The following is an 18,578-nucleotide window of genomic DNA, read 5'->3' on the forward strand; positions in this document are numbered from 1 at the left end:
GGTGATTCCTCTGCTGAAAGACCAAACCAAAGGGTATGTCCTAGACAATATTCGGCCTATTTCTCTAACATCAAATTTCGTAAAATTAATAGAAAGATTATTAAACGCACGTATGGTTCAGTTTGTGACCACAAGAGAATTATTGAGCCCCTGCCAAATTGGATTTAGACCTGGGATGTCCATTTGGTGCGCACATATCGACCTAGAAAGCCGAATTCAGTTGGCTCGTTACCAAAAACAATATGCTGCCCTAGTAACATTAGACATTTCTAAAGCATACGATAGTGTGGAATACCCTTTATTAATAAAGAGGATGCAGGATATTGGATTGCCAGACTGCTTCGTGACGTGGACTGCCGAGTTCTTGCAGGGCAGGGAGTTTTACTGTGCTCAAAGCGGAATTTCATCGGGAAAATTCAGACAAACACGCGGGGTTCCTCAAGGGGCAGTTTTGTCCCCGCTGCTGTTTAACATCCTACTCAGCTCCATTCCTCATCATCAAAATGTAAGCACGTACGTTTACGCTGATGATATAGCGTTTTTTGCATCAGCAAGGGATATTCAGTCTCTGTACGAATGCTTACAGGAATACTTATGCGAGCTAGAAGCATGGCTGGACAGTATTCGCTTGTCCCTTAATGTAAATAAGAGTGCCGTTCTTGTCTTTCCCCTACAAGACCCAGTTACTATATCCCTTTCATACCGTCATTCCACTATCCCACAAGTGGAAAAGGTCAGGTACTTTGGAATTATTTATGATAGTAATCTTGATTGGCGTCAGCATATTGACCATATATCTTCGAAAGCTTCTCGTGCAATCGGGATATTACGAAGGATAAGTAATTATCGATGGCGCATGCGCAGAGACACACTCATAATGATTTACCGCATGTATATTCGACCTATAATAGAGTTCGGTTGTGTGTTATTCTCCGGCGCCGCGGCTTACAAGCTACGCCCACTAGTTTTGCTGGAACGGGAAGCGCTTCGCTTACGTCTGGGGCTACCAAAGTTTGTAGCCAACGCTGTGCTCTACAAGGAAGCACGATTACCTTGCCTTGAAATGATATTTAAAATACTTACCGTCCAAACATTTATAAGGCTCTATGAATCCCCACTAAGAAGATCCCAGTCCATCTTCATCAAACAACGAGTCCAATTTTTTGGAGTCAGATGGCCACGGTTTCACACGCCACAAGTCATTGTATCGCAATCGTTATTGAATCCGTTAGACGTAAATATAAATGACATAATCACGGAAAACAGCATCTCAAATTCACTAGTTATTACTTATGATGACCTATACCCAAATAATGCAAAGCAGCTTCCCTCGCATATTCTTAACGGCTTACTCCAGGATCACTTGAATCAACTCCACACTAACGTAATTATAGCAACGGATGCTTCGCAGAGTGAAGAAAAGGCAGGAGTTTGAATTTTCTCATCATCATTAGACTGGTCTTTTTCTATTCGGCTTCCCGACTTCAATATACCTAGCGGAATTCCTAGCTGTTGTCCTAGCTTTACGAAAGCTACAATCTTCCAGGACAACGGCGGTAATAATCACAGATTCTTTGTCGCTGTGCACCTCACTTACTGCTCCCGGCGAGTCGCACATATTGAAAACTTTTTACTCACTGGCTCCTAGTCATTTGAGAAGTTTACGATTAATGTGGGTACCTGGGCACAAAGGCATATTTATGAAGGAGGTGGCAGACAGCTTGGCCAAGGCTTCTATCAGCGGCCCAGTGCTTCCCCTTCTTCCAACGATGGGTTTTATCACGTCCGCCAGGTTTAGAAGATACATCCTTTTAACATCACAATCGAACCTTAAATCATCCTTGGAACTACGCCACTTACAATTCCCTTGGAGCAGGAAGTTTTGCAAAACAAGACAAACGGAAGTTACATTAACGAGACTACGTTGTCGGGTCCCATCTCTAAATTTTTACATGCACCGATCTGGTCTGGCAATATCCCCATTGTGCCATTTTTGCAATGCATTAGAGACGATTGAGCACTACTTGCTGGAATGCCGGCGTTTCTCCTCCGTGAGGAAAATGACATTAGAAATTACAGTGCGACAGCTTGGCCTGCCATTGAACACTCCGGTACTACTGTCTTTCGGAGCGTCTGTGCTTGAGCACTCACACAGGAATGTGTGCTTCGCCTTAGAAAAATTTATTATTGAATCAAACCGATTTCATTGATGACCATGTTATTCTATTTATTCCTCCTGTATTGCCGCATTGATATATTATAGATAATTTTTTTTCCCTCTACGTAGCATGACAGTATACTGAACCGTTTCGATTTTCTCTCGGCTAAATTCATGTAACAAAATTTTAGGTTGTTACCTCCATTTTCTGCACACTTAAGCAAAGTCTGCCCGAGTCTTCGCCAATCCCCGCGAGTGGGTAAGCGCCAAACTCATCAAGGAAATCATCATCATCATCATCATCATCATCATCATCATCATCGGCTGGGCGCTCTTGGGACTGGGGCCTGCTGGCGTGGATTGCGGGGCTCCACCGTTCCCACACTGGCGCCCGTAACATGGGGCCCCGGCTGCGTTCCGGGACGAACCATGACCGCGGGGAGACGGGCGACGCCCATTCCATAAGCGACGCTTGCCTGGCCTGGTGCGTGACCATCTCCGCGGTGCGAGCTGCACCTCTGGCGTTCGCTGAGGAGCGTTTCTGCCGGCTCCCGCTCTGTCCTCGTCACCAGGTCTGGCATGGGACATGCAGGGCTCTCCTATGAGCTCCTGAAGCTCTCGGCGCCACCGTTGGATAAGGGACTAGCCGGCGCAGTTACTGCGTCAACGCGATGCAGTATTGCATCAACGCGAAAAGTTTTCCTAGAGCGGCGACCACGCATGGCGCCATGCCCGACAGCGTCCAGCAAATCCGAGAGGTCGGAGAGCGATGACGACTGGCTGACGGTAAGGAGCCGCCAAGGCACGCAGAGGCAGGTTGTCGAAGAAAACTGCTCGGAAGAACCGCTCGTCCGGTAGCGAAGCCGAGAACAACAGCCGCGCGTCGTCCTCGTCTGAGCCCGAGGAGAGTGCAGTCTCGCCTTCCGGCGGCGGTTCCTCGGCGCCGGCCGGTGCAACAGCACCGAAGACGACGATGACAATTCAGGAGGAGTTCAACAATGGCTACGACTAGAACCCCATGGGTGCTTGAGGTCCGCTGCCAACGTTAGTGGAAGCGGCAGTGTTCGAGCGACGGTCACAAGTATCTGCGATCTTCCCGTCCTGTTAACTGCGCAGTGCGGTGACGTATTTCTCTGTGCGGTGGAATGACAGCGAGCGGGCGGTTGCTACTTCCGGCGACCTTCTGCGTGCACTCGACAGAACGAGGTCAAGGAGGAAGACCGAACCAGGTCTGCCTCCAGGCACGGTTTAGGGTCTTCTGGTTCCTTCAAGACGTCGACAGCTCGGATGCTCCACCACCTGGTCTAACGCATCTTCGTGAAGCGTACGTCCGCGAAGCCAGCCAGGTTTAGGGCCTTCGGACACTTGGAAAACGTTGGTGACTCGGACACTGCCTGCTCCGCCGATCCTCGTTCCGTGCAGCAGTTTGCAAGGTTTGCCCACCGCCGGAACTGTGGTGCCGTCGCTGCAAGCCGCCCTGGGCCAGTGCCATCATCACCTTCGCTGAGGAGGGGGGGGGGGAGTATCGGAACCAGGGGCATAGCCAGGGGGGGGGGACTTACGGGGCTTCAGCCTCCCCCCCCCCCCGAAATTTTTTCGCACTGTCCATGCACGTCGACGAATGAACCCCCGGCGCCGGAAATAATTCTGGATTTTGTCTTGAATGTCTTTTTCACGCTCGAACATACATTTCACCGCGAACATTGCGAACTCGGGCTGGATTTCGCGGCAACGCCCACGCCCCGAGAGTCACATAACGCCAGGAGCCCCATCCGAGCACACATTTTCAAACGCGTTTTGATGGCGAGCGGGCTTGCCGCGGAATCTACGGAGCGCATGGATTTAAGTTCCGAAACTTTATAGGCAGAAAGTTCTCATAAACTTTTGATGCGAAACGTGCATTGAGATTTCCAAAGTTGTGCTTCAGATATTCAAGTGCGAAAGTTTGTTGGTTTAATGTTGTGATAAACATTTGACACCAAAGGTGCATTAACTTTTCTAAAGTCTTAGATCGGAACATACGAGACAAGCCAAATCAACCCGCTATCAGACAAGTTGACAAAACACGTAGCGAGATCCGAAGAGACGAAGCATTGTGGTTGTTAATTTGTGCCGTCGTGTCGCACAAAAAATATCAACATTTCTTTTTCACCTCGCCATAGCATCCATGTCAAGACACTAAAGCCAGTCAGGTTAACAACGTTATTTATTTTTTCTATTTTGACTTTTATTCGTGACGACACATTGAGCCTCTGAAATCTTTTTTTGTACTCGCTACCCTACCCGCAGGCTGTCAGGGCCAGCCAGAGCGCATGCGTTTTTCTCGTGTTGCCCCGATCACCGCGCGGCGCACTTTGGTGCGCGTTCGGTTTTCTCTGGCCGTCTGACTAGCAGACGAGAAAGAGAAACAGTGGTCGCTCGACACCATCACTGTGAAGACTCGACGGATAGCACTGCGTTCGCTTGAGCGCAACCTCTCCGGAAAGTCTTGTCTCGCCGGAGTAGGACACCGAGCACTATGGGTATGGTTCTCGGTGGACCAAGCGTCTCACGTTTTCTTCGATATTCATTCGGTAGCCATATTAGGTGCCTAAAGTAGGCATTGGATTGTGGCGAACATATTCTCCTTCGCGTTTCTTTTTCACTTCGGTGCCCTCACCCCACAAATGAAAAAAAATACATTGTTGGGGCGCGGCGAATTGTCGCATGGTGACAGTGTGTTACTTCTTTTGCGGAAATCAATCGGCCACGGCACGCTTCAGTTGCCGGATAATATTGCGATAACAAATATATGAACACTCCAGGCGCATTCCTGCTGTCGCCGTCGCCCTCATGTTTCGTATGAAGTCTAAGGGCGACAACGTTGGGACCGCGCGCCGCATGTGCAAGTGAAAGAATAGGGGGGCGGGTGGAATGGTTGAGCCGATGATGGTTGCTCAGTCTTGTGTGCTCAAAGGAGAAAAGCGGGAGCAAGCGCGCCGCCTTGCGTCGCGCGCGATACATCGGGGGAGTGGATGGAATGGGGGTGGGACCTAGGATTCTGTGAATCTGATTGGGCAACATGTTAATTTGCATTGTTGCACGCATTACATAGAGTGACTTTTTCTTAGATACGTAAATTTATTGGAGACTTATACGTATATTTAAATATCTTGTTGCAATGTTTTGTGTATACGTGCAGTGAACTTTCTTCCGAGTGACACTTTTTTGGCCCTTTACCAAGGATTTGTATATTTCATTGCATCTTCGGATTGCTAATGAACGAGGGTAAGCCAAATGACAGTGAGCCTACCCACCTCGCGCAATAATGGTTCGGTTCATTATCTGCGAGGCATGCACGTAGCACACAGGCATCTCGCATTTACAAAAGTAACACACAGGTGTGAAGGTTAGTGTTCTTTAAGGCTCTCATACACTGGGTTGAACATGGTTGCGTGACGTAATGGACGCTTCAGAAGTTGAGCAGCGTAGTGCCGTAAGGTTTTTGACAGCTGAAGGTGTTTCCCAAGAAGGAAATCAGTCGCCGTATGGCTGCCGTGTAGGTTGAACAATGCATCTCATTAGCCACTGTGAAGCGTTGCAGCAAACGATTGAAAGAAGGACGCGAAAGTTGCAAAGACGATCCAAGACCGGGCCAAACCACCGTGGAATCACCGCCAACAAAATTGAAAAGGTTGATGAGCTGATGAGACAAGAACGAAGGGTAAGAATAGATGAACTGGCAGTGCATGTGAACTTCAGTCACGGTTCGGTTCACACCATAATTCATGAACATCTCGGTTATCGGCTTTTGTGTGCGCAATGGATGCCCAAGATTTTGAAACACCGCCAGAACAAGGTTCTGCGCCGCCTTGACTTATTTGATCTGGTATCACAATGAGGATGACGACCTTTGTCTGCAATTGTCATCGAGGACGAACCATGGTGACACTACTGCGAGCCTGAAACACGACGGCAAAGCTTACAATGGAAACATTCGAATTCACCACCCCCAAAGAAAACGTGGCCGTCATTTTCGCCGGAAAGGTGTTGTTGACTTTTTTTTTTTCGATCGTCAGGGGATATTACTGGTGGAATTTGCTCAAGTCGGGGTGACTATCAATCGTTTCCGATAATGTGAAACGCCGGATCGGCTGCGTGCCGCAATCAAGAACAAACGACGTGGAAAATTGACTATGGTGTTGGGCAGCTGAGCACGAGGTCGCGGAATCGAATCCCGGCCACGGCGGCCGCATTTCAATGTGAGCGAAATGGGAAAACACTCGTGTACTTAGATTTAAGTGTATGTTAAAGAACCCCAGGTGGCCGAAATTTTCGGAGTCCTGCATTACGGCGTGCCTCATAATCAGAAACTAGTTCTGGCACGTAAAACCCCGGAATTTAATTTTTAATTGTTCGACGACAATGCCCGTCCCCACGTGGCTGATGTGGTTATTACAAAACTGGCAAATTTTAAATGGGAAATGCCGCAACATCCACCAAACACCTCAGACCTGTCGCCTTGCGACTTCCACATTTTGGGACAAATGAAAAAACAGCTCAAGGGAAACATTCGTGTTGGACGATGACGTGAAAGAATCAGTTGCAGATTTTTGAAGCAGCAATCCAAGCAGTTTTATGAGACGGGAATCACCAGACTCGTTAGTCAATGAAACAAATGTCGGAATGCTTATGGAGACTACTGTTAAATAAAGTACCCCGTTTGTCATATATTCGCATTGGCTTACTTTCATTCGACTCGCCCTGGTATATTTTGTAGAACGGCTGTATATACGTGCTCTCTGTTGGGACAATAATTTCGGTGCAACTACTCCCGATACACAACGGGTGACAGCTGCTCCTGCATAATACACTGGAATAAATGAAAGCGTCATAGAGATTTTTCACTGGCCGTTGCATATGCACAAGAATGTTAACAAGGTTGTTAAATGACAAAGTTTCATTAACATATTTGTCCTCAACTTGTTAATTTCATGGCCTTTACACTTTTCATATCAGTATCATGCACTGGTTTGCTGGTTTCGAAGTGATATAGTTCTTAAGATCGTGTGATATTTTCTTTACTTATAAATAGACAAAGACATGGAAGCATTGATTTCAGCTATATTGGGCACAATGTTTGGCACATACAAGTATATGTTTTCCTTAAAAATGCATATAGTCCTTGTTTTGACGGTGCGTAGCGCTCAAGAATTAGTTTGCAGCATCTTTTTCAATGGCAATGCAGTTAATAATGTATTCGATGCCTCGACAAATTGTTTAAGAGGAAGCTTTTGTACGGGCCCAACTCCGACGCGACCGATTTAAATACAAGTAAAACGTAGAAATGCTTTTCTGAGATGACCCCTGGATCGCTTTTAGTGAAATTTTTCGCAGTTCAGGGAGAAAGTTGAATTCTAGTATCTGTTGGAAACGTAATTTCGATTTAAGGCTTGAACTCTGTTTTTAAGATTCAGAAAAATTCGAAAGTGCGAAAAAAAAACATTGAAGCACGAAATTTACAAACCTATAGCTCTGCATCAAGAAGAGATATCGCGATTCTTCAAACGGCATCTATTATAAGAATCGAAGTGGACAAATTTGGTATGTCAATTTATACCTTACATGAATTGGTTACGTGGTGTACAAGGGTTCTGCAAAAGCCGTATGTCGATAATAATAAACTGTTTTTTAGATTCGTTAGTAACATATCGATTTTGTCCGCTGCAGATGTACTATTAGATGCGATTCACAGAATTGTGATATTATTTGTCATTGTTGAGTTACAGTGGTTTGAAAAACATAATAGTTTCGTTTTCCGGAAATTTCCGATTTCTGCCAATTTTTAATAAAATTGACCACTAAATGATAAATTCGAAACCAGAAGTCAGTAGAGCTTAAGTTTTTCTTTTAAAGACAAGAGAGCGAGAGAAAACATTTATTCGGACCATCGAGGTGGTTGCTCTTGAGGTCGAGTTGGTGGTGCCCTCATTCCAGGACTCCACTGGCCATGGCTGCTCGACGTACTTGCTGGACGAGAGCTTCTTGTCCCGCCATGGTATCGCCGGTCAGCTGTACCTCCCACCGCTCAAAAGACGTGCTAGGCGTCTTCAAGTGTTGAGGTTTGGCCCCGCACCCCCACGACATGTGAAGGAGTGTAGGGCGTGTGTCCCCGCACCAGGGGCAGATGCCGCGATATGTACAAACCTCGTCAAATTTGCTGCAGTGGTTGCCCAGAAAAATGAATTCACCTTCTACATGTATTTACGTAAATAGAAGCGCCCGAGCTAAAGCGCCCTCTTAAGGAGGGGGCCAAGCTGCAAATTTTAACATTTCTTGCCTGGACTTTTCTTGTTTCCTAGCTAATATTGTAAACTTAGACAATATTTTGTTATTTCTTTTGTCACGCCTTTGTTTCGTTTTAGCTAACATTTAGTAATGAGGAACACCCCCTACACTTTTTATACTTATTGAGCTGTTCTCTGTATTACCCACTTCACTCTGAAATGTCTGCCGGTCGTGAGGGTGAAATACTGAAATAAAGAAATAAATCTTCCAACGCAGGAATTCCCGTGCCCACGCCTAAAAAAAGATATAACGGTTCTTCGGACGCTTTACAATGACTCGATCAGAAATGGAAGCCCCTCCGCGGTATGCTCATCTACGGCGGTTAACATAATGCATGGCATTCTCGTCTTTTCATTAGCACTGCCACTGACAAGAATAGCAGTTTTTCTGCCGATCGCGTTGCGCAATGGCGTACAACGCGTAAAGTTTGTCAGCTCACCTCGTATTGCGATTCCGGGCAGTGCAGGAACGGCAGCCGGAAAGGCACGAGGGAGAAGCAGAATGGAGGGCCTGGTACCGGATACGGTGCTTCGTCGCAGCATGGCGCCACACTGCGGAGTCAACAACGGAAAATTCAGATAACTAATATCTACACTCCGAGGAGGAGGTTGAAACAAAGGGGAGACGTCTGCGATGCCCTAGTTTAAGTGCCAAATACGCCATTTGTGGTACATTGTAGCAAGCACAATGTTGGCATCATCACTAGTATAATCATTCATAAACGTAATTACCTCGTTTGTCTCATGCCACTACTTTTGCTTTTCCCTTGCTGCTTTCACCAGGTTTCCTGATTCGTCAGTGGTAGATAGTAGGACTCGGCTACGAAAGCATTCGCTCGTTCGTTTTCTCGCTCGCTCGCTACGCCGTTGCATTGTTTGTTCGGGCTGTTTGATTATATTGATGATCATAGTTCATGACTTGCGCACAATATTTATTTCATTCTCGTTGCCCTGGTTTCGAGCTCGTTCAAGATGCAATGTTCTTTATTGGAGAATGCGCACCAGTTCAAGTATCTAGGGGTAATAATAACACAAAATTTGACATGGAACCAACATATAGATAACGTCTGCATGACTGCCTATCAAAAGTTATATTTTCTGAGAAACTGGTACGTGCATCGCGTAATGTAAAACTTATTGCAGACACCACCTTCATTAGAACGATACTAGAATATTCAGCCGTTGTTCGGAGTCCCAATCAAGTGACGCTTAAGAGGAAGCTGGAAAGGATACAGACTGGCGGCGCGTTTTATTTGTTCGACGTACCGAAGGAAGGAATTGGTCACGCTTATGTTACAGCGTTGCAACTTTGGTATTCTTGAGGTATGTAGAAAAAAAATATAGGCTAAAGGTACTTTATCAAATAAAGCAGGATCAACTTAAGATTGATAAGCTCAAATATCTACACGCTCCAGGCAAATGAAACGCGCGTACTAACCACGACTACGCCATAAAGCCGCACCGTAGCAAGAGCGATGCATATCGATACTAATTTTTCCCGGATGCGATAGAAATGTGGAACCAATTGCCAAACGCCATTGTTAGCCTAAAAGATGTCACCGACTTTGAAAATGCTGCTGAGGCGTATTTATGGGAAGTTTTCGATTTAGTTTTGAAGTGCCAAGTGATATGTGCGACTTGTTGTTCATTGTACGCATTTTGACAAATGTGAGAAGTGTGTTGAAAAGCACTCAAGTGAACATCTTATTCACTGTGAATTGACAAGTGTTAAGCAACTTTACGTACATTGACATTGTCCATATTTGATTTATGTAATTGTATTGTCCTCTTTCTTATGACTCTGTTATGATGGTTGACAGTATTACTAAATAAAAAAATAATAAGTAGGTTCATGTTCTTGATAGTTTCCATTTCACGAAATCAATTAATCCTCGTTAGAGAGTTGCCTTCACGCTTCTCCGTAATTCATTACACTGAGCGCTTTCTTTTATTATCTCAATAATTTCGCTCATTAAATATCACACTCGTAGATGACAGACGTCCCACTCCATAGAGTTAATGCGTTCTAACTTTAAGTAATTTGCGGCTGGAGAGTCTTCAGATTCCCTAATCGACTCTCCCAAGGAAAAACGACAAGATATAAAGCATATACTTTTCGAGAGTGAGGACAAAGGGTCCTTATGTGAAATGAGACGTTTAACTTGCTCCTGCATAGAGTGGGCTTCCGTACTGGAGCCGCGTACCTAAGCCAATAAACCCTTTTGCCTACATTTTATACAACATGATGTAGTAGTCGATGGGCTTGCTGGATTCCATGCCCTGAACGCCACCCTAGCCGGAACAACTGGTTAGCAGCGGTGAGATCAAGCGGGCAGTCCTCACTATGTGACTTCGGTGGACCTGTGTACGTGCATTCGGGAGACACGAACTTCGCAAGATCGAGGGAAACGACAGACGGACCAGGGAGTTCTGCGGATCCGGCGTCAGCAGAGGTCTTCGTGGCTCAGGGTGGCACAAACGTCGCAGTAATAGCGTGTAGTATTTGACGACTAGAAGAATCTGGAAGGAAGAGATAAAGAAGGCAGTCCTCATGATCTGGAATCGACGGACCTGTGCACGTGCCTCCGGGAGACACGAACTAAGAAAACCGAGGGAGACTACGACGAAACAGCGACTTCTTTGGATGCGTGATCAGCAGACCTCCTCTTCGTGGCTCAGGGAGGCACAACCGTCGCAGTAACGGCTTGGAATCTTGAACGAGTCGAGGAAACTGGAACGAATAGCTGAATGAAGTTCCGCCATCTCGGATCGGTGGACCTGGGATTATGGCGCAGGGAGGCACGACCTTCGCAAGCTCAACGTTGGGTGAGTGTTGGAGCGACCATGTTTTGCCGGACGATAATTAACTGTAGTTGATGGCCACCGCGAGTGTAGTAGTATAGGGAAAGTAGTAGTCGGCAAGCAACGCCAACGTATGAAAGCTCTAACCCTACAGCTAGAATAGAACTGGCAGAACTTTCCAAGTTATTCAACAAGAGTAAGACAGCTGACATAAAGAAGTATAATATGGATAGAATTGAACATGCTCTCAGGAACGGAGGAAGCCTAAAAGTAGTGAAGAACAAAGCTAGGAATAGGCAAGAATCAGATGTATGCGTTAAGAGACAAAGCCGGCAATATCATTACTACTGTGGATGAGATCGTTCAACTGGCTGAGGTCAGTAGAGATTTACAGAGTACCAGTGGCACCCACGACGATAATGGAAGAGAGAATAGTCTAGAGGAATTTGTAATCCCCCAAGTAACACCGGAAGAAGCAAAGAAAGCCTTGGGAGCTATTCAAAGGGGGAAGGCAGCTGGGGAGCATCAGATAACAGCAGATTTGTTGAAGGATGGTGGGCAGATTGCTCTAGAAAAACTGGCCACTCTGTATACGCAATACCTCATGACCTCGAGCGTACCGGAATCTTGGATGAACGCTAAGATTATCCTAATCCATAAGAAAGGGGGTGCCAAAGACTTGAAAAATTATAGACCCATCAGCTTACTGCCCGTTGCCTACAAAGTATTTACTAAGGTAATTGCAAATAGAATTAGGATAACATTAGACCTTTGTCAACCAAACGACCAGGCAGGATTCCGTAAAGGCTACTCAACAATAGACCATATTCACACTATCAATCAAGTGATAGAGAAATGTGCGGAATATAACCAACCCTTATAATAGCTTTCATTCATTGTGAGAAAGCGTTTGATTCAGTCGAAACTTCAGCAGTCATGGAGGCACTACGGAATCAAGGTGTAGACGAGCCGTATGTAAAAATACTGCTAGATATATATAGTGGCTCCAGAGCCACTGTAGTCCTCCATAAAGAAAGCAACAAAATCCCAAAAAGAAAGGCGTCAGGCAGGGAAATACGATCTCTCCAATGCTATTCACAGAGTGTTTACAAGAAGGATTCAGAGACCTGGATAGGGAAGAAACGGGGATAAGCGTTAAAGGGCCCCTGAAACGGTTCGGACAAATTTTGTAGACGCGTAGGATACAGCTTAAGTAGAACATTCGCACCACAATTTAAGTGAAGCGTTATGTATTAATGGAGCTACAAGCGATTAGAAGTTACCCTCCTCCCTAGCCATGCTTTTCCTCCTCAACTCGTTCGCCGAGCGAGCGGGGCTAAGCTCCGCCTTCACTGGTTCAGCGTCACGATGCGACGTCACATCGTCCACTTCCGGTTGTTTTGGAGCCCGCCCCCGCCCGCGCGAGACCGCTCCGCTAGCCGCTTGGCCGTCGACCCCAAGCGAGAGCTATCGAAGCAGCGTGCGTTGCGAGCATTCTGTCGTAGCGCCGAACGTGTCGTGTATTCCGGTAACCACAGGCAAGCTGGTCATTTCGGCAAATGACTGTAGGCATAAACTCAAGCTGATGAAGGAACTTTAGCGCAGACGTACGTGAGCGGCCTGATCGGTCTGCACGGTCCATACTCTTGTTGGTGCAGAGCTTAACCACCCAAACAAAGCGCTAATATTGCTCTAACCAAGTGTAAAACATTTTAAACATTTATAAAAACAACGTGTTCATGATTACACTCCTGCGAAAAATACACACCAGCAGCAAAGAAGAATACACTTCGTTGCTGCTACTCTGTATGGTTGAGCTCTGTGCCACCAGGTGGCTGCACTGTGCAGACCATTCGCATTTGCCCTTCTGCTCATCTCATGGCTCATCCCGTTACGACAAAGTCAAGCGGCCAGACTCTGTCCCCTTGCGCTTGCATTTTCCCTAATACCGGACTCGGGAAACGCTATTGCGTTAGTAATCTTCCGGTGTAAAGTGATGGCCACAAACGCGCAAATCCTGGCGCCGATCGGATAGCAGCAGTCCGATGCGCAGCAGCCAATTCACTCGTATGATGCCTTACAGAGGGACACGATGTCGCAGCTTGGCATATTGCCAGTCGCTACGTTTGCAGTCCACAAGGCAACAAAGTCGAATCATAGTGCTCGCGAAAAGACTGAGACCGACTCTGACCGCCGAGCTCTCTTCAAAATGGAGTACGTTGTAACACAAGCAGACGACACACGCTATGTGCCGGAAGTGCTTAAGTGCTTAAGTGCTTAAGCCGGAAGTGCTCGCCCCACTGACGTCGTATGGGTGATTTCGGTCATATGGGTAGGGGCGGCTTAAAATTCCGCCGAGCAGTGTGCTGCGATCGGCAGCGATGTGCATATTTAAAACCTTATAATAAATTACACGCTTTATGCGGAGCACTTAGATGTGTCAATTCATGATCAGAAGGACCTACTCTAACGACTCAATACGTTTGTAGAAAATCGTCAAAAGCGTTTCAGGGTCCCTTTGATGTAGAATACCTTAGTAACTTGCGATTCGCTGATGATGTTGCCTTGCTTAGTAACTCAGGGGGCCAGTTGGAATGCATGCTCAGTGACCTAGAGAGGCAAAGCAGGAGGGTGGGTCTAAAGATTAATATGCAGAAAACTAAAGTAATGTTTAAGCCTCGGAAGACAACAGCAGTTTACAATATCTAGCGAGGCACTGGAAGTGCTAAGGGAATACATCCACTTAGGACAGCTAGTGACCGCGGATCCGGGTCATGAGACTCAAATAATCAGAAGAATAAGAATAGGCTGGGGTGCGTTGGGCAGCCATTGTCGGATCATGAACAGCAGGTTGCCATTATCCCTCAAGAGAAAAGTGTATAACAGTTGTGCCTTACCAGTACTCACGTACGCGGCAGCAACCTAGAGGTTTACAAAAGGGGTTCTACTTAAATTGAGGACGACGCAACGAGCTATGGAAAGAAGAACAATAGGTCTAACGTGTAACGATGGCAGCAGTGGCATTGCATGAGCCACATCTTTAAAGAATTCCTCGTCTACGCAGATACCCTGACCGGACACTTCTCACCCACCCCCCCTCTGTTTCAGTTGGCGATCTTCGTGGTGACGCATCGACGTACTGCCCTCCCGGACGCTGAATGATCGCCACGTGGTGAAGTTGCGACTGCGAGAATACCTCGTGGCCTGCTGACATCATCAAGAAGATTACCACTGGAGGTCGCTGCCCGGAGCACCATCCCCTTTAAGTGCGCACGCACCGACGCCCACCCTTCACTGGCAGCAGTGGCATTGCATGAGCCACATCTTTAAAGAATTTCTCGTCTACGCAGGTATTCTTACCAACTCGTATTTTTCTTTTTCTTTTCTTTTTCCATACCACTGCCGCTGCTGCCACCCAACTGTGTTCTCCTCCTTCTTGTGTTCGAGCTTGTATTTCATTTTTTTACCATGCCAACTAATGCTGAACTCTCCAAAGAAATCGAGGATTTACAGGCTAAAATTAAGTTTGGCTAAAGACACCTCTGATAAGGTGTTCGGCAGGTTCTTGCTAAAAATGAAAGATTCCGGCATTGATGTCGTGGAGTTAAAGAAGGAAGTTGAGTCACTTCAATCATGTGCACAACACTGGAATGAACTTGTCGAAGACTTACGTGGCCAAAATACCTCATTGGGAAATGAGAATAAAGAACTAAAATCTCAAAACTCCTCACTCACTCGTAAGGTCGAAGAACTTGAGCAATATTCACGCCTCAGCAATGTTGAGATCAAGGGCGTTCCCTGTTCCCAAGGGCAGCACTTCGCCGCAATCATGGAAATGCTAGGGGAGGAAGCTGGATGTCTAGTATCGCGTAATGATCTCGACATTGTTCATCGCGGGCCTACACGGTCTACTGGCAAAAAAAATCATTGCACGTTTCTGCTTTCGTACTAAGAAATCTGAATTCATCAGTAAAGCACGTAAGGCCAAGCTTTGTGTCAGTGACCTAGGCTTCTGTAGCATTTCTAACGCACCTATCCTCGTAAACGATCATCTGACCCCATGTAACAAGTCCCTGTTTTCCAAAGCCCTAACACTGAAGAAAGAAAAGAAGTGGATGTTCCTTTGGACTGACAACAGTCAAACCAAGGCTAGATAGACTACTAACAGCAGAGGTTTGCGCATCCGTGATCATTCCGACTTCACTAGAATAGACTAATACCATAGCAACCAGTGTTCATTGTCTCACCACTTATCACAACAATAATGGCCTTCTTGCTGGAACCTAATCAAATTAACTCTTTCATAAGTGGATTTCATTCCATCATTCATTTCAATGCCAGAAGTCTTCGCAAACACTTTGATGAGATTGATCATTTCGTTTTATCGTCTTCTAGTTCATTCTCATAATTGCCTTGACTGAAACTTGGTTATCAGACGATGACAAAAATCTTTATTGCTTCCTCAACAACAATTCAGAACATTGTAACAGATTACCTAGCAGTCATGGTTGTGCTGCAATATATATCTCTCCTAATCTTAGTTATCGCAGACAAGATCTACACTTACCTATCACTAATTGCGAAGCTGTCTGGATTGAAATAGTTAATTTTTCTCCCTCTAATGATGACATAGACTTCATATTTGGCTGCATTCATCGTTCTCCTTCATCATCAGTCGATGAATTTTTTTAATATCTTGATCATACTTTACATGCCCTTTCACTAGAAAATAAAAATGTCATTTTAATGGGCGATATTAACATTAACCTACTCAATGACACATCACCAACAGTTATTTTTTACACCAGTCTACTACAAAGCTATGGATTTGAATGCCTGATTGAAGTACCTACACGACAGGTTCCTAATGCTACAGCTACGCTAATTGATCACGCCCTTTCTAACTTAATATCTCCACCAGAGGTTAAAGTTCTTGATGTCGACATAACAGATCATTACCCATTGCTTCTACGTTTTAAATATAACTCGAGTCTTTGCCCTCTTCCACACTCTAAATAGGTTCTGGACAAAGAGAGCTTCATAAGTGCCATTGCTAATATAGACTGGTCTAAAATAAAAACTTTTAATGATCGTCAGAAAGCATTTTCTAAATTTCTTACTGTCACTAAATCAAATTATATCACTGATTCATAAATTCACTTGTAAAAGGAAATGTAAAAAACCATCGCATTCTCTCAGAATCCATGGATGTACAAAAAGTTATTAGCAGCTTTGCGCACACGCAATAACCTGTACAAAAAAAACTAAATACCAGCCTGTTAATACCAAATTAATTGCCCGATATAAAATGTTACGTAACTCTATAAACGGCCAGCTGAAAGAGGCAAAACGATTATATCTTGAACACAAAATCTTACAAGCCGGCAATAACAGGAAGTTGAAATGGCACTTCGTCAACTCCTTTCTAAACAGGAATTCTAAACCAGAGCAGCTATCAAAAATTATATACAATAACTCCCAGAGTATAACTCCCCAGTCCAAACAGCCAACGCCTTCAGCTCCTATTTTTTTTTATAATGACTCCTCTCCTTCACAAGTAACTCAACTGAATCGTCTACCTCACTCATTTTTTTCTTTTCCCCACAACGCCAGAAGAAATATCCCTATTGCAAAACCCAGTGCCACTGGAACCCAGTGCGGCGGATTATTGGCCCAGTGCAGCGCGCTGGATGCTGGGGCACTGGGAAGGCGCGGCGTACTGGGAGGCACTGGCTACTCGTGCGAAAAAGAGCTCTACCGCGTTAAATATGCGGTGCCTGGACACCGTATATAATTTTTACGAATACAGAATGTAACAAAGAGCGTTTTAGTGCAATAAAATAACGAGAATTAAACGTACAAACAAAACTGATCCGCCCAGGATTCGGTCGTCCGACCTACACATCCCAAGCCTGACACTGTACCACTGCGCCACGCCAGCAGACTGAAGCAGACGGATAATTTGTCATATCAAAGACGATAAGCAGTTTTAGTTTCGTAGAACTGCGTCTCGTACAGACATGGTTGATACGCTATCGCCCAGCAACTAAAACTCACACCTGTACCAGAAAGAAAAATTGCTGTCCGTATTCAGTAGTATGGTTGGAAGTGCCACAACATCGATTTTCACTTGCGATTGCTATCTTAACTTCGAAAAAAAAGTCCTAAATGAACCGCCGACCCGGGACGGTGTATGGGCTGTTACTGCCGATTTCGATAGCCGTTTCTTGTTCTTCACGCAAAGGATATGGAACGTTTCCTTAGTTCAGTGATGCCTTTCAGTCGACACGCCTGTCTAGTCATATATCTTCGTCAGAGAAGTGCAGGCTACTGCTGGGAGCCTTCGGCGATAGCACATATAGCTGCGTTTATGTCGCGTCACATCAGCGGTCATCGCTTCTTGTGTTGGCACTGTAGACATGAAAAAATTGTTTATTTAGGAACACCGATGCGAAAGCTGAAATATAGAGTGATTTATTCTTGTTAGATTTCTTGATTCGTGAGCCTAGACGCGCCGAGAGAGTGAGGACGGACTCGGCGGATACGCAAGGCCTAAGCTGCGGTGGGGACCGATCTCGGCGCGGGTAGCTTCCGAAAGCTAAAATGTGTGGGTTCGAGCCTCAGAACGTTTTTTAGTACAATAGGGAAAGTGGAAGCGCACGAATCACCTCAGCATTGTTATCGGTGCGATAATATCAGTCAGCGATAGGCTTCGAACTAGGGGTCCATTCGCGCGCGTCTGAACGACTGCATTTCATGTTGTTATGATTGGGGGTTCAATCCCACCGCTCGTGATCCGTTGTCAAGATTGGAGTCGGGCATGAATTAGAAGGTAGGTGGCCCATGCCGTCGTCCAGCTTATCCGCGCTGAGGACGTTGATGAAGGAAAGGACTGCTTCTCATCGACAACGAGGAATGTGGGTGTATTTACAGTATTCATATCGGTCTAACATGACTGTTTGAGAAAGTAAATCAGTCTAACATAACTGCTTAAGAGAGAGTGTCCTGACCAGCCGCACAACAGCAGTTTATAAACACTCGGTCCTCCCCCGATACCGAGGTGACGGAAGCGGCCGTCCAAGCACCGTAGGGGAGTTGACCAGGCACCGTAAAGGAGACGAGGCCCCGTAAAGTAGACGAGGCACCATAGAGGGAGACGACCCGGCACCGTAGGGAATTTATTCCCCGAGCTGCAGCGCACCCGCCGGCCGCCCATGGTCTGGCGTCTTGGCCGGCGCGTGGGAAGGGGTGTCAGTAGAGGTTCCCGCGGCTCTGTAACAATAGTTGGTCCG

The 18,578-nt window shown here is 45.9% G+C and overlaps 1 protein-coding gene across 1 annotated transcript in view; it reads right to left on the reverse strand.

The window, feature by feature from the left end:
* The window catches only part of LOC142567775 (WD repeat and HMG-box DNA-binding protein 1-like), a 350,415-nt gene that overhangs the window by 126,080 nt on the left and 205,757 nt on the right, over positions 1 to 18,578 (reverse strand). Inside the window, exon 8 of the mRNA XM_075677936.1 lies at positions 8,925 to 9,036. Coding sequence (XP_075534051.1) covers positions 8,925 to 9,036 — 112 coding nt within the window. The remainder of the gene's footprint in view (positions 1 to 8,924; positions 9,037 to 18,578) is intronic.

Source organism: Dermacentor variabilis, unplaced genomic scaffold (genome assembly GCF_050947875.1).
Source record: "Dermacentor variabilis isolate Ectoservices unplaced genomic scaffold, ASM5094787v1 scaffold_14, whole genome shotgun sequence".
NCBI classification, from domain to species: domain Eukaryota; kingdom Metazoa; phylum Arthropoda; class Arachnida; order Ixodida; family Ixodidae; genus Dermacentor; species Dermacentor variabilis.